The sequence below is a fragment of the Peromyscus maniculatus genome, chromosome 4 (assembly GCF_049852395.1).
Source record: "Peromyscus maniculatus bairdii isolate BWxNUB_F1_BW_parent chromosome 4, HU_Pman_BW_mat_3.1, whole genome shotgun sequence".
Lineage (NCBI taxonomy): Eukaryota > Metazoa > Chordata > Mammalia > Rodentia > Cricetidae > Peromyscus > Peromyscus maniculatus.
Window position 1 is genome coordinate 81,005,196 of NC_134855.1, and position 16,016 is coordinate 81,021,211.

General features: G+C 48.7%; 1 protein-coding gene and 1 long non-coding RNA gene across 7 annotated transcripts in view; one reads left to right on the plus strand and one right to left on the minus strand.

Moving 5' to 3' along the window:
- Window positions 1-595: 595 nt before the first annotated feature.
- Tcp11l1 (t-complex 11 like 1) overlaps window positions 596-16,016 on the minus strand; it is a 36,999-nt gene continuing 21,578 nt past the window's right edge. For all 6 annotated transcript variants that reach the window (XM_015994791.3, XM_006975878.4, XM_076570216.1 and 3 more), the window contains 5 exons: window positions 15,624-15,760; window positions 13,206-13,402; window positions 10,552-10,733; window positions 7,931-8,103; window positions 596-5,324 (listed from right to left, as the gene is read on the minus strand). In XM_015994791.3, the coding sequence (XP_015850277.1) occupies window positions 5,122-5,324; window positions 7,931-8,103; window positions 10,552-10,733; window positions 13,206-13,402; window positions 15,624-15,760 (892 nt within the window). In that variant the 3' untranslated portion in view covers window positions 596-5,121. The remainder of the gene's footprint in view (window positions 5,325-7,930; window positions 8,104-10,551; window positions 10,734-13,205; window positions 13,403-15,623; window positions 15,761-16,016) is intronic.
- LOC143272940 (uncharacterized) lies at window positions 5,154-6,297 on the plus strand. Its single transcript, XR_013050625.1, has 2 exons — window positions 5,154-5,292; window positions 5,999-6,297. It is a non-coding gene; the product is annotated as an uncharacterized LOC143272940 (long non-coding RNA).

A 16,016-nucleotide genomic window follows, 5' to 3' on the forward strand; every position in this document is an offset into this window, starting at 1 on the left:
ACCTTTCCACCCAAGTGAGAGCCAAGGAGGCTGCAGCTACCGCTCTTGCTATTCATGACTATCAGCTCTAAAAGGCTGGGTTGTGCCGACTCTGTCTGCTTCTACCCAGTTGTGGTTGAAGCACCAACTAAACAAGTCTCACAAAAAGACACATCTCCATAAACCTGTTAGAGAATTAAGTGAAATCCAATTATCACGAAGCTTTTAAGGATGAGGGCTTATGCTGCTCGAGAAGCATTCTACCACTGAGCTACATCACAGAACCTACAAATAACTGGTGAATGATTGAGTAAATGACCATCTGCTGGGGAAATGCATGCATGTGTGCATGGCTGGGGCCCAGGGCTTCATGCTGCTAGAGGAGCATTCTACAACATAATACAACCCACAGTAAATGTTGAATAATGTTTGAGTAAATGACCTAAGTGGATTTTTTTCTGGCTCTCTGTTAATCCTATGAGAAGCTCAGGAGGATAATTAGGTAAATTACTTTCACAAAGCAACAAATGATTCCATGAATACCATGGCCATGAACCACATCTCTTTTGTTCCCAACAAAACTCCTGCAGCAGCAGAAAATACACGAGTGCTGAGCTGGAGTCCGCAAAGGTCTTTATTGATGCATCAAAATTTCAGTTGCCCAGTCTCAGCTCCACCAGTTTAGAACCAGGACGGGGAAGGTGTTAACTCTTAGGAGCATTTTAGGGATTCAGAAGAACGCTATGTGAAGCGTGAACCTAATTGGTCTTATCAATAAAAACCAGGAGTCAAATATCGGGGTGTTAGCCTGAAAGATCAGAGAAGCAGAGGAGCAGCCACTAGTGACTTCTTACCTCTCTGGACTCTCAAACCAAAAGGGACCCACCTCATCACTTCCTCTTTGCCTCCCCTGGGATTAAAGGCGTGAGCCACCACCACCTGGCCTCTATGGTTAACTAGTGGCCAGCTCCATCTTCTGATCTCCAGACAAGTTTTATTTGTCAGAACACAAAATACCACACAACAGCTCTGTGAAGTGGTGACTGCATCTTCTGCATCAGAGTAGAGGGAGGCTCTGCTCCTCATCCAGGTAAGAGGCGGGCGTCTCAGCCTCAACAGCACAGACGCCAGTGAGGTCTCCCCAAACCTTCCTCTGGCCTCACTGAACACACCTAAGAGATGAGCTGTTCTTTTACAGTGCTCTCCTCTAAAATGCAGCCAGCCTGCCCTGTTAGAGTGGCCAGGGGTTCTGGAGCCTGAGACAAGAGGATACATTTGATTCTCTCTCTCTCTCTCTCTCTCTCTCTCTCTCTCTCTCTCTCTCTCTCTCTCTCTCTCTCTCTCTCTCTCTCCTTCCCTCCCTCTCTCCCTCTCCCCCCCAGTATCAAACTTTTTTTTTCTTTTTGTTTTTCAAGACAGGGTTTCTCTGTGTAGTTTTGGTGCGTGTCCTAGATCTCGCTCTGTAGACCAGGCTGGCCTCGAACTCACAGAGATCCGCCTGGCTCTGCTTCCCGAGTGCTGGGATTAAAGGCATGCGTCACCACCGCCCGGCCTAATATCAAACTTTCAATCCTCATGTCTCAGCTACCCAAATGCTGAGATAACAGGCAATTACATTCAGTCCAGCTTTTTTTTTTTCCAATTTGCCATATCACTATAGATTAGAAGTCCCTTTAATAACGATCTTATCATTTCTGCCTACAAGCAGATCCAAGTTCTTTGTATAGATCCTGGGACTAGACTAGAGAGATGGCTCAGTGTTTACTGAGTACTGGTTGCTCTTCCAGTGGACCTGGGTTCGATTCCCAGCACCCACAAAGCAGCTAACAACTGACTTCAGTTCCAGGAGGTCTGATGCTCTCTTCCGGTATTTCAGGCACCGCATACCTGGTGCACAGAATTACAAGCAGGCAGAACACCAGTTCCCACCTCAAGACATGTTCTAACAGTGCTGGCTCTGACCCTTCCACCTGGCATGCCTACCTCACAGCAGACCCTAAAGTCTATTTAACTCTCCTACAAACACGACTACCACACAGCCTTGAGCAGAAGGCTCAGAGCAAACAACTACTCAGACTGAAACGGGGCCTCTGACCCACATCACACACGATTGCCAGTCATTTTCAGTAGCTTCCAAGTCACGTCTCTGCTCTTGTCCAGAAGTCTCTGTTACTCCCAAACGATTTGGGGTTTGGTACCAAGGATCAAATCTGCCATCTCTAACATGCTAGTCTAGCTCTTTGCCACTGACCTACACCTCCAGGGCTCTAATTCCTCTTCCAATCTGTCCTGAAGCCTAATGGTAACACTTTGTTTTCTTTTGTATTTTGAGAAAGGGGTCTCATTTAGCACAAACTGGCTTCAGACGTGCTAATAGCCAAGGCTGGCCTTGAACTCCTAACCCTCTTACCTCCACCTCCTAGATGCTAGTATTTCAGGTGTTTGCAGACACATCTGGCTAAACTTTAATGACTTACTAGTCAGGTGTGGTGGCACATGCCTCCAGGCGGAGGGAGGGAAATTTCTGAGTTCCAGGCTAGCCTGGTCTACATAGGGAGTTCTAGGGCAGCCAGGGCTACACGGAAATAATAATAATCTGAGCACATAATATAGCATACTTTTATTATTTATTTTTGAGACAGTTCTCACTATGCATCCCTCGATAGCCTGGAAAGTCACTATGTAGACCAGCCTGGCCTTGAACTCATGGAGATCCACCTTCTCCTGCCTCTGGAGCTAGGATTAAAGGCGTGCATCAGCACATTCAGCACATTATTTTACTTGGAAACAAAAATCAGCATTAGAGTAGTTTGTAGCATGTATTTGGAGAAATCATCCTCAATACAGCCATTCTTTCTTTTTCTTTTTCAGGTGGGGGCTTGCTATGTACCCCAGGCTAGCCTTCTGCCTCAGCCTCTGAAGTGTTGGAATTTCAGGTGTACTCCCCCAGGCTAGGTTCACTATGCCCTCTGACCTGCATTCTGTCATCACTGGATAGTCTTCAGAGAGAATGTTCCTTTTGTCTGATGCCCAGGGAATCTGACTGGAGATCACCCCAACTTCATGGCTCTGCTCCTACTGTAATGTTCCAGTCAAAATACACACAGTAGTGCATATACTCCCCCGCCCCCACCCAGACAGAGTCTCTCTGTGTAACTTGGAGCCTGTCCTAGATCTCGCTCTGTAGACCAGGCTGGCCTCAAACTCAACAGATTCGCCTGCCTCTGCCTCCCAAGTGCTGGGATTAAAGGCATGTGCCACCACTGCCTGGCTTACTTTTTTTTTTTCTTTAACAGATCATCTGTACCACATCCAAAGCACTCTCAAGGTCATATGGTGTGTCGGGAATTCTGGTCACTCAAATTGCTTAAGAATTCTGCTCAAATACTGGGGAATTTTCCTCCTTATCTAGATTAGTGAGGGTGGGCTATTTTATCTAAAATACTTAAAAATAATTTCTGAATTAGAATTCCATCAGCACATTTGTGTATTCATCACAGTGGATTGATTATTCTTTTCTTTTTTGTTATACTAAACTATATACATCTATCTTTTAAGGATTAAAAGTAAAAGGATTTCATTTTTTTAGACTTCATACATAAGTGTGGTCATTTTTCTGTTTTTCGAGACAGTGTTTTTCTGTGTAGCTCTGGCTGTCCTGGAACTCACTCTGTAGACTAGGCTGGCCTCGAACTCAGAGATCCACCTGCCTTTGCCTCCTGAGTGCTGGAATTAAAGGTGTGCGCCACCACTGCCCACCCAGCATGTTGTCTTGCTTTTGAAGGAGGCTCTCACTATGTAGTCCAGCTTAGCAAGCTCAACTTGCAATTCTGTTGCCTCGGCCTCCCTAGAGCTAAGATTACAGGTATATGTCACCATGCCTGGCTCCATAAGCCTCAGCTGCTGCCATCCTGCCTCAGGAACACTTCTGTAGAAAGAACAATATTTCTGTCCTTGTTCATTTAAGGTGGAGTCTTTATTACCCAGGCTGCTCCTGAGTTCCTGGGCACAAACAATCCTTTCAGGTAGCTGAAGTTACAAGAGCTTATGGCTTCTCAATGCCTGGTGTGTGTGTGTGTGTGTGTGTGTGTGTGTGTGTGTGTGTGTACATCTTTCATTGTTTAAATGCAAGAGATCATACCAGAGCCTTGTCCATGCTAGTAACCAGTAACCAGTGTACTACATCCCAAGCCAACAAATAAGCTTTTACAAATCAAGTTCTACCCCGCAGGTATGGCAGCAGGAGCCTGTAACCCCAGCACCTGTGAAGCAGAGGCAGGAGGGCTCATGCAGGTCTGAGTCTACCTGTCCTACAAAACAAGTTGTGGGCCAGCCAGAGGTATATATATAGAGAGATGCTGTTTCAAAAATAATCATGATAATAAAAAATAAGACAACATAAATTATCAGTAACTCTACTGAGGAACAAAAGGGCTCTGAACGCTGGCTAGGCTGGACCCAAGAAGCAATAAATGGAGAGAGGTGGAGATGAGTGGGACAGACCCTGTAAGGCTACAGATGACCTCATCACAAAACACCAAAAGGGGCCAGGCATTAGTGGCACGTGCCTTGAATCTCAGCACTCGGGAGGCAGAGGCAGGGGGATCTCTGTGAGTTTAGGCCAGCCAGGACTACAGAGCTAGTTCCAGGACAGTCAGGGCTACATGGAGAAACTTTGTCTTGAAAAAAGAAAAAAAAGAACCACTCACAGGAAGAGTAGTGGGAGGAGGGCTGTGAAGGGGCAACAGAACAAGGCATGGCCTATGATGTCAGCACGGAGATTCTGAGAAAGAATGACCCACAGGAGAGAAAGGCCCCAGACTCCAGGGGAGAACCGACTCCTCCACCCTGATGCAGCAGGAGCAGAGACAGGGGCAGCCAACTGATGGGAGCTGAGTGCCCCCGTAAACTCAAGAGAACGAGAGCTTCTTGAGCTTGTAAACTTGCACTCGTAAATACAGTCCTCAAAACAGAACTCAGTGCATTCTTCAGTGAGTCTCTCCAACGGCGACACAGGAACGTCTTCCCTCCGGAACCAGCGCTACCAGACAGGAGTGTTCCGCATGCCATTCTTCCTCCACAGCAACGGCACTGCACTGGGAGAGCTTCTGAGGAGAGGGGCCGGTGCTGCAGCTGTGCGCCTCAGGAGCGGAGGAGCAGCTTACCGAGGATTGCGTCATAGTAAGGGCAGAACACCATCTTGTTATAGTTGACCAGGCGCACGAATTTCACTGCGACTTCTTCCAGCTCTTTCTGAATGGGACCCAGCCCCCCTGGCACTGTAGGCAACAGCTTCTGATGACCAGAGGCAAGGTGTGTCTCCAAGAAGGTGAAAACTCGGGACTCTGTGGCGGAAAGAAGAGTGATCAGGGGTGTCTCCTTCAGGGTGACACTATACACGTCCCATTCCGTGTCAGTTACTTGAGTCATCATCTTCTGGGGGAGGCCTTCCCTAGTCGCCCCAGCTCAGATCTGCAGAACTTCGCAGGTCAGCGGGAAGAACACATATGTGCACACAGGGCGTCTGCAGCATTGGCCTGCTCTGCTCTCAGAGGAGCAGGACACTGAGGCTGACACTGGCCATGGCCACAGGGCACACACACACAAAGAAAGATAAGTAAAGCAGGAACAAGTTCGAATCCGGGGCTGGAGAGATGGCTTGCCCTAAGAGCACTGGCGTCTGAACACACACACACACACACACACACACACACACACACACACACACACAAATCTAGGCTGGGCATGGCAGCACATGCCTTTAATACCAGCAGAGGTAGATGGATCTCTGTGAGTTAAAGGCCAGCCAGACCTACAGAGACCTTGTCTCAATAAACAAACAGAATCTCAGAAAAATTGTTCGGAAAAAGGAAGAGGGTTGAACGTGCACCTCCATGGTGGAGCACATGGCCCTGAGTTCAATTTCCATAACTGAAAAGGTCAGAAGGAAAGAGGAGGAAGAGAGGAGGACGAGTCCTGTCCCATTAACTCATGCTCTGGCTTTCATGGCTCAGCACAGGCTCCCTTCTTTGATGCTCACAGTGGAAGACCACAGCAGTCATCTCGTTGACACTTTTTAGCCATTCTAGAGACGTGAATGAACTTTTCAAACTGCCTGCCTTGCCTTCTGAACTGGGGTACACCCTCAAGTGCAAACTGGCACCTCTGAACCACCAACAGAAAGCACACTGACAGCTGGGTCCTACCCCTCTCCATTCCTAAAGGGATCTGGTTCCCCTGAGGTCCCCAGAGCTGGAAGCCCATCGGGAAGTGGAGGTCTGTTGTGGAATATTACTTTAACTGGGCAAAGATGTGTCACATTTGTTTAATGATGTAAAGATGGGTTCCTTTGCCTGCCTAAGGCACCTGGTTGGTCTAATCAAAAGCTGAATGGCCAATAGCTAGACAGCAGAGGGATAGGCAGGGCTGGTGGGCAGAGAGAATGAGCAGGAGGAGGAATCTAGACCTGAGAGAATGGAGAGAGAACGGGGAGAATGAGAGGGAGACACCGGGGACCAGCCAGTCAGGCAGCCACCAGACAGACAGACATGGAGTAGGACACACAGAAGGAAAGAAAAGTAAAAAACCCTGAGGCAAAAGGTAGATGAGGAGAAACACAGGTTAAATTAAGTTATAAGAGCCAGCGGGACAAGCCTAAGACAAGGCTGGGAACCCATAGCTGACAGTGAGTCTCCGTGTCTTTATTTGGGAGCTGGTTGGTGGCCCCAAAGAGAGTCTGCTGCAGAGGTCCTGTGTCACTCCTGCCAGGACTGTGTCTCTAACTGGCACTGCCATCAGGAAGCACATGATATGGTGAGACCTGAGCAGCATGGAGGCTTCAGGCTGTTCAAAGGCCTTCCCTGGTGGAGTACAGATCTCTATGATTTGCAGAAGCCTCCTCCTCAATGAGCCACAGGTTAACCTGTGGCTAATGCAGGGCTGGGATAAAGCAGGCTTGAAAAGAATGGTCATAGTTTTTTAAAAATCCACATTAGTCATTTTGTATGGAATATTCCTTAGTAACGAGGATCTGAGTCAAGGCCTGTGACACTGAAGTCAGAACTTTGAGATAACTGTGGCGTCTGTCCTCGCCTGTCCTCTTGGTCAGCCTCTCACACTGGTGACGAAGTACTCAGAAGCACTCATGGGCCATCAACCCTCTCAGACTGTTGCTGTAGCTCTCATTGGTTGTTTTGAGACAGGGTCTCACTATGGGGCTCTGGCTTACTATGTAGACCAGGCTGGCCTTGAACTCACAAAGCTCCTCTTGCCTCTATCTCCTGAGTGCTGAGTTAAAGGCCTGTACCATATGCTCAGCCCTCTCAGTTTTCTTCTGAGGGCTTGTCCTCCAGCCCCTCTCTCCTGGTTACTTTTTTTTTTTCTGTCAACACAAGCTAAGGTCTTCTTGGAAGAGGAGCCTCAATTGAGAAAATGCCTCTATCAGATTGCCTGCAGACAGGTCTGGGGGCATTTGCTTTCCTTCCCTCCCCCGACTCCCACCCCCACCCCGCTCTCTCTCCTCAGCACAGGGTTTCCCTGTGCAGTGCTGGCTGTCCTGGGTCTCTGCACCAAGCTAGTCTCAAACTCAGAGATCCCCTGCCTCTGCTTCCCAAGTGCTGGGATTAAAGGCGTGGCCACCACACCTGGCCATTTCAGTGATTAACGACTGATGTGGGATACCCCAGCAAACTGTGAGTGGTGCCACCCTGAGAGGCCTTCTTGAGCTATATAAGAAAGCAGGCTGAGCAAGACAATACACAACATCCTCCATGGCGTTTACTTCAGTCCCTGCCTCGAGATGCTGTCCTGACTTCCCTCGGTGACGGAGTGTGACCTGACAATTCTAAGATGAACCAACCCCCCCCCCCCTCCAAGTTGCTTTTGGCCATGGTGTTTCAGTTCAGCAATAGAAGGGAACTAAGACACCCTCTAGACTGTTCCCCAAACATACCCACGATCCTGCGAATGGGGTCGTCAGGACTGGCCAGGGCCTGAACCTGGCCCTTGAGGGCAGCCTCCTTGTTGATGGAGAATGGGGGTGACCCACACAGGGAGAGGCAGCCGCTCACCTCCAGGCACACCTTCTCCCCAATGGAAGTCAGAGCATCCTCCAGACGGAAGGAACTAGAACAGAGAAGGGAAAGGGAGCCGGAACAAAGGCCTCAGGAATACAAAGTCACACGCCCTGTCCCGCACTGAGTTTTGTGGGGACTTGTGGCTTTCTTCCCTGCTCCCTCACCTCCTAGGCTGTGCATCCCACATCATACCAAGATGGGTTTTTTGTTTGTTGACAGGGCTCATGTAGCTCAGGCTGGTCTACAACTCACTATGTAGCTGAGGATAACCTTGAACTTTGGATGTGCCTGCCTCTACTTCCCAAGTGCTGGGATTAGAGCTGTGTGCTACCACACCCGATCTATAAAACCCGAGGATGAGGGCTCCGTGCATGTCACACACACGTTAGGCGTGCACTCATCAACAGAGCCACATCCCCAGGCCTCAGAGCACAATGTCTCGCTCATGCCAGAGTAACCGTGGGACTAACTTCTACCTCCAAACACCTCCAGAGGAACACATAGAACCCAGAAATTTGTAGCTATGGGACAAGAGTTGGGGGCGGGGATAAACCCTTTTCATTGAGTACTCCGTGGTTTCTTCGTTTCTTTTTACCATGCTGGAGATCAAGCCCCAGACCTCATTCATGGTAAGCACTTTGCCTACTGAGTATATCCCCACCCCTCTGCAGCTGCTTTGGTTTGGTTTGGCTTTTGAGACAGGATCTCAGGTAGCTGAGGCTAGCCATGAATTCCTGGTCTTCCTGTTTTACCTTTCAGGTGCTGGGATCACAAGTATTCGCCACCCTGACCAGCTTACATTAGATATTTTTAGAAGAAGACAATCCAAAAGAGAAAAGGAATAGCCTTGATCCCTTGGGAAGAGCCGTGAGGCAGCCTCCTGCTGGGAGGCCCATGAGAACGCCTTCTTTTCAGCTGTTTCACTCACAGCTGCTGTTCAGTTCACTCCGTGCGACTGCAAAGCAACAGTCTTCTGGGTCTAGAGCCTCTGTACTAAAGCACTTCTGGGAAGTAAGGGCGCACAGCCCAGGACTCACTGCTGGTGCTGCTCCCCGGAAGTCTGCCCTGGCAGGGAACGGAGGGGACGGGCAAAGGCCGAACCTGGGCAACAGCATCAGCACAGGCCTCAGATCAGCAGCGTCTTTGGCTGAGTCAACCACTTGTCACAGTGCGAATACGGCCGATGGCACTGGCCACACCCACCGACTGTACAAACTCCACAGTACAATCCCTTTGTCAGGATGATGTCAGGGTCAGCCAACGGCAGTGGCGCACACCTTTAATCCCAGCACTCAGGAGGCAGAGGCAGGCCGATCTCAGTGAGTTCAAGGCCCGCCTGGTCTACAGAGTTCCAAGACAGCCAGGGCTACACAGAGAAACCCTGTCTCACAAAACAAAAACAAAGAATGGCCTCCATAGACTCTTATTTGAATGCTTAAGGAGTGGCATTAGGAGGTGTGGCCTTGTTGGAGTGGGTGTGGCCTTGTTGGAGTGGGTGTGGCCTTGTTGGAGGAATTGTGTCACTGGTGGTGGGCTTTGAGGTCTCAAATGCTCAAGCCAGGCCCAGTGGCTCCCGCTCTTCCTGCTGCCTGTGGATCCAGATGTAGAACTCTCGGCTCCTTCTACAGCACCATGTCTGCCTGCAATGCTGCCATGCTTCCCCCCACCCCATGATGACACTGGACTAAACCTCGGAACTGTAAGGCAGCCCCAACTAAATGCCTTCCTTTATAAGAACTGCCACGGTCATGGTGTCTCTTCCCACAATAGACACCCTGACTTAGATGAGAAGGTGGGGTGGGGGTGCATGGGGCCTTGTCAGTCACAGGCCTTACTGAAACTACTCAGACCCGCCCTATGTGCCACAAGTCATGGGAGCCATGTACTGGCCGTGTGGGGGCAGCACCTGCTAGAGACTTCACAATGTGAGATCTGATACCTGATGGAATCATACATTGGTGGCAGGCCCAAGATGTCTATGAGGTATGTATGTCAAAGGGCAGGGAGGTCATGTTATGGGTGCTCCCTGGAGGGGCAGAGTTTGTTTCTTCTGTGATCTTTCTCACCCACAGCTGGAGCAACTGGCTGTCCTGGTGGCCAAGGCCCAGGTTACATTGGTGGATTTCACAGCTAGTTGGTCGTGAAAGCAATTCGGTAATGGAAGGCAGTGGGGTGTTTTGTTGGTTGATTGGTAAATAAGACTAGGTTAGAAAAAAGAGGTTAAACATAGGGTAGGTCCCCCTGGGGGGTGACTATTGCAGTTCCACATGCGTTAGTGTACTGGGCACAGTAGAAACTGAATCACTCATTGTGGGCCCTGAGCAGACATTTGAAAACCACAGTCTTAGAGCCTTGTTAAGTTTACAGTTCCCTTAACTTGGACATGACAGCCATGCCTAAACTGCAGGGAGGTCAAGTCTTTTCTACGTTCCTCAAGGCTGGCAAACTCCCACGGTACACCACAATTCCATCCACTGTTAGGGCTCCAACCACTTACGGCAGACGCATGTCCGTTAGCAGAATCTTCACCGTCATCTTGAGTTTCTCTGCAAAGTCAGCGTGGCCAGAAATCCCAGGTGCGGCGGTGCTGAGTGTCACGAGCAGCACAGACCCCAGGATGACCAGCTGCTCCAGCTGCAACTGGAGTTCTTGGAAACGAGACTGGTCCATCAGAACGGTCTGCAATGAATAGACACGTCACTGCCGAGCAGAGGCTCAAGCTGGCCAGCAGAGGGCAGTGGCGCCACACCTCCACCTGGCCTGTGGCGCCCTTTCCGATTTCCCGGACTCCTTTCAGAGCTGGCAGAGCTCTAAGCATCAGCTGAGGCAGGCCTGGAGATAAATCCAGACTCTACTCTTTCACAGCAGTGTGACCTCAGGCAAGCCTCCTTTACTCTTTCAGACTATGCAAAAGGGGGTTCCTTCTGTACAGCTGCTTGAAAGATGAAGAAACCCGGTGAGCAGGGGAGTGGCTGCGAGCCACGATCTCCGCAGAAGGTAGAGCGGTAGGAAGGGAAGGGTAAGAGGATGGAGCTAGAGTGGCCAACGCCTTCCCGTGTGTCCCAGATTTAAAAGGGAAGCATCCAAGTCCTGAGACCCCATCTTTTCCCCCCACAAACCGGGAAGTAACCGTGCTGACAGAGGAGCAATGTCTTGAAGCAGAGCTACAATTATTCATTCACCTTGGCACACACAGCCCAAAGGAGACGCGAGCGCTGGGCAGGCTGGGTACAGGCTGGGTACGGTGGCTCAGCCTACAAACTCCACCCCTCCACCCTCCCACCCACACTCAGAAGGCTGAGTCAGGAGAATTGCTAGGAGTCTAAGGCCACCCTGGGATACACAGTGAGACCCTGTCTCAGAACAACAAACTAACAATAATAACCATCACCTCAGGTAAGGAGATAAAGAAAACAATAAAAAATGACAGACAGAGCAGAACTGATGCCCACAGGAAGCCACCTGAAGGTGGACTGCCTCTCATGTTAAAGAACCCAGTCTATAAAAATGTAGGTTTGTGATTCCTTTAAGATTCCTTATAAGATTACCTTTCAAGATAAGTAATAAAGTAATTGGCTCTTTCTTTGTAACCACAAGACACAGCCTGCCAGTAAAAGACCCGACTGAGAAGAACACCTTGCTTGCTCACACAGTTAATCTATAACAAGTTGCTTGGGTACGAATGTATGTGGGTTCTTTGGATCATTTGTTTTTCACCTATAATATGTAAAATGTTTAATCATGTAAGGGATATGGAAAACATGCTGTTTTTTTACTTGCATTCATTCACTTGAAAAACAGAACATAACCACATTGTAATTTATATATTGCCTGAAAGATTTTGCTGGGTATATAAGCTATAAGGGAAATAACAGAGATAGAGTTAAATACAGCAAACATGGGTTAGAAGGAAAACATCAAGAATGAGAGCAGGAAATCACCAGGAAAATACAGAATAGAGAATGCAAAGAAGAATAAAGAAAAGATCTGAAGGAAACCATCAAAAGAGTATCTTTTCTCCTAACCTCCTCAGATAAAAGTCTAGTACACACAGATGCTGTGGATTTCCCTTTAAGCCCTGAACTGCCTTGAGGCTGACCCCCTAGGCATCCATAAGCAACCACTGAATGGTACAAGCTAAGGAGGAATTATATCCATGATCGTTGTAGCATCACTCACAATGACCAAAATATAGACTCAGCCTAGATGTCCATCAGCAGAGGAGGGGATAAAGAAAATGTGTTTCATACACACAGGGGCATTTCATTCAGCCTTAAAGAATAAAATTAGCCTGGTATGTGGCTCATACCTGTAATCCCAGCTTTCAGGAAGCATCAGCAGGTAGATCATTGTGAGTTCAAAGCCAGCCTGGACTACGTAGTAAATTCTAGGCCACCCAGAGCTACACAGTAAGACCATCTCTCTGTGTGTCTCAAGAGAGAGAAAGAGACTCAGAAATAAGCACACTCTTCTCTCATAGGCACAATTTACATTCAGGGGTATGAGTGTGAGTGTGTGTGAGTGTGTGTGTGAGTGTGTGTGTGTGTGTGTGTGTGTGTGTGTGTGTATGTGAGTGTGTGTGTGTGTGAACGATATAAAAGCCAAAGGGAGACTGTTGAGGGAGGAAGGGCTTAAAAGGAAAGAGAAATCTGGGCCTGGTGTGCACATCTTTGATCTCAGCACTAGGAGGCAGAGACAGGCGGATGGCTGGGAGTTCAAGGCCAGTCTCGTCTACAGAGCGAGTTCCAGGACAGCTAAGGGTACATAGGGACCCTTCCTCAAAGAGAGCGGGGAGGGGGACAAGAGAGAATAACAGGGAAGGGGAAAGACAATACTGCATGTTTTCTCGTGTGTAGAGCACACACACACACAAATACACACAAAGGGGGATTATCTGGAGAGAATGCGGACAAGCAGAAGAGAGAGAAGGGGTGATAATAGACGACTATGAGCAAAGTGCAGTAATATATAAGAAACGTCACAATGAAACCCAGTATTTTGTACAGTGAAACATTCATAAAGAAGTAATCACAATTTCAAATGAAAAGAAGACCTTTTGCTCTGTGATTTATATCAGAATACCATGATTCTTTCAGAAAAGCTGAGCTTGGGGAGACAAAGTATGAATAGTTAAGTGCCATCAGCCCCTACCTCGGGGAAAGGTCTCCGGAAGTGGTCCCATTTCAGAAGCTTCAAGTAGGCATAATTCTGGACAGAAGCAGGGCTCAGCACTGCAGCATCCCCAGAGCCAGCAGCCCCTCCTCCAGCCGGCAGGGCGTGTTTGTACTTCTGAGTCAAAAGGTCATTTGAGGCCTCCTCCAGCCACTGAGTGACAAAGTCCAGGGAGTCTGTGGAAACAGGGCTGCATTCATCACCCTGACACTTGCAGGGACACTTGGAATTACCTTAAGGAAGAGCGGTCCTACAGTGACATCCAGGACAGAGAATGAACTTCGGAATCCACACAACTCAACCCAGATCACAGTACTGCTCATCGCTAGCTTCATGACCTCAGACAAGTCTGTCTGAGTAGAAGATGGTGGTGGCACACGCCTTTAATCCCAGCACTCAGCAGAGGCAGGTGGATCTCAGTGAGTTCGAGGCCAGCCTGGTCTACAGAGTGAGTTCCAGGAAAGCCAGGACTGTTTGTTACACAGAGAAACTCTGTCTTGAAAAACAAAGAAACGCAGGACACCTGCTTCCCAGGCGGACAGCTCACTAGCCAGGCCTTGCCCCTGGCTTCTTCCTCTCTTCTCCAGTCCTGACCACTGCATTCGATGTGGCTGGAGCCCAGGTGACTACAGTTCTGAGGGATGGTAAAACTTCTGGCCCCCAGACCAACAGGACGAGACACCCGCTTGACTTCCCTATGTAGGGAAAGTTTACTGAGGGCCTACCAACCAGTCAGGATTCCACCAGCCCGAGGTGTCTGGTGTCTACTCACTGCCTGGGGAGCACTGTCAGCGGGGCCCTCGGTGGCTTCCAGTGGTCATTGTGCTCCCGCTGCTTTCCTAGGCTGAGTAACACAGCAGATACCCTCTAACAACATCCTGAGTAAAAAGGGCCTCTTGGGACAGTTGCAGCCCCGCTGGAGGCCGCCTTCAAACCACACAGGCAGCTGGGGTTCCCCCGCAGCGGCTGTCAGCTCATCCCAGATGCACAAAGTTCTCGATTTGGTCCTGACCACTGAGCCATGTGGCCTCCCTCTGCCTTAGCTTCTAGAGACAGCCTCTCTCTGTGGCGTCCAGGCTTTGGAAACCTGGTGGACAAGCACTGGACTCTGACGAGCAGAGAGTCTAGGTAGGCTCCTCTTCAGCAATGACGCCTTCACTGCGCCTGAGTTTCTGAGCATGACGCTATCCTGCTCTTTAGCCTGAGACCGAGTCCCTGGGTCCTCCTGGAGGCACCATGGTGCCGGACAGACTGAAGGGTGTGTCAGCCAATCTTCTTCCACTACTTTTACTCTCCTCTGTCCACCCCCGGCCCCTAGCACCCACCTGAATTAAACTTTGGGGGCCACTGATTTCAACAACCTGCTCAGGCAACACAATCTATTCAGTGACGCCCATTTCCATCTCCTCCTCAGCAAAGCTGAGCTACATGAAATTCGTCATACGCTGCACCTGAAAGCACCCTAAAAACACACCCCGTCTAGACTCTTCAGTCAGCCGTTAACCCAGTCATCCGAGGCTTGTGAAAATGCCGTTTTCCTCCCAGCACTTGGGGAGGCGAAGGCGGAACACCGCCATGGTTTAAGGCCAGCCTGCATTTCACAGAGAGCAAGGGGCCAACCTGGACTACAGAGCAAGACCTGGTCTCCAAAACAAAACCAAAGCCGGGTGTGGTGCTGCACGCCTTAACCCCGGTACTAGAAAGGCAGTGTTAGCCAGGGCTACACAACATTTTGAGACCCTGTCTCAAAAACAAACAACAGAGAGTAAAAACTGGCATTTCCTGGTTGTGAAAACAGATTTCTGCATGGAAGAAAGGAGTTAGTGAAGTTCCCTGCTGTTCCCATAAGCAGAGAAAAGTTAATTAAAAGAGATTTGTCATGATTTTAAGGTCAAGACCCGAAATATAATTTAACTGAAACTGGTTATTTTCCTTGGAGGAAAATATTTAATCTAGCAATCTTCATTCTTTTCATTTTTACTCTCATGGTCTACCCACACAGCTCTTGTTTGTCAGTTGATTTATTTCTTATGATCTTGGTTTTGATGCTTGACAGCATCCCATGCTTTCCTTCTTCCGGTTACTCTAGTCTGAATTAGAAACAGTCATTGGCTTTTTGGGGTATTTTTGGTTTTGGTTTGTTTTTCTGGTTTTGTTTTTGTTTTTGTTTTTTCAAGACAGAGTTTCTGTGTGTAGTCCTGGCTGTCCTGGAACTCGCTCTGTAGCCCTGGCTGGCCTCAGACTCAGAGATCCGCCTGCCTCTGCCTCCAAGTGCTGGGATTAAAGGCTACGCTAGTACCCGGCTCAGTTGTTGGCTTTTAGGTAACAATGAGCTACAGTAGCTAAAATACAACACAAAAGCCAACAATGAAAGGTGCAATGGAGTATTCAACTTACTCGGTTGCTTCTCCAACACCTCCTGAAACTTCTTCCTCTCATATTCAACTGATTGCTGCATGAGGTGTGGTCTAATGCTAGTGATAGCAAAGTTGGCCATGTCTACTTTCATTAGGTCCAACACAGAAAAGATTGCCCTGAAAAGAGAAAAGATTTAGAAGCGGGCAATAGTGGCATAAGCATAGCTTAAGGGAAAAGTGTAAATGCAAGTTTCCTGTCCTGACCACCAGGTCCCACATAAGTGACTCAGAAGCTGAATATAAATTACAAATACTTGGCCAATAGCTCAGGCTTGTTACTAGCTAACTCTTTTTACTTTTTTTTAAAAAGATGTATTTATTTATTATGTATAGTGTTCTGTCTGCATGTATGCCTGCACACACACCAGAAGAG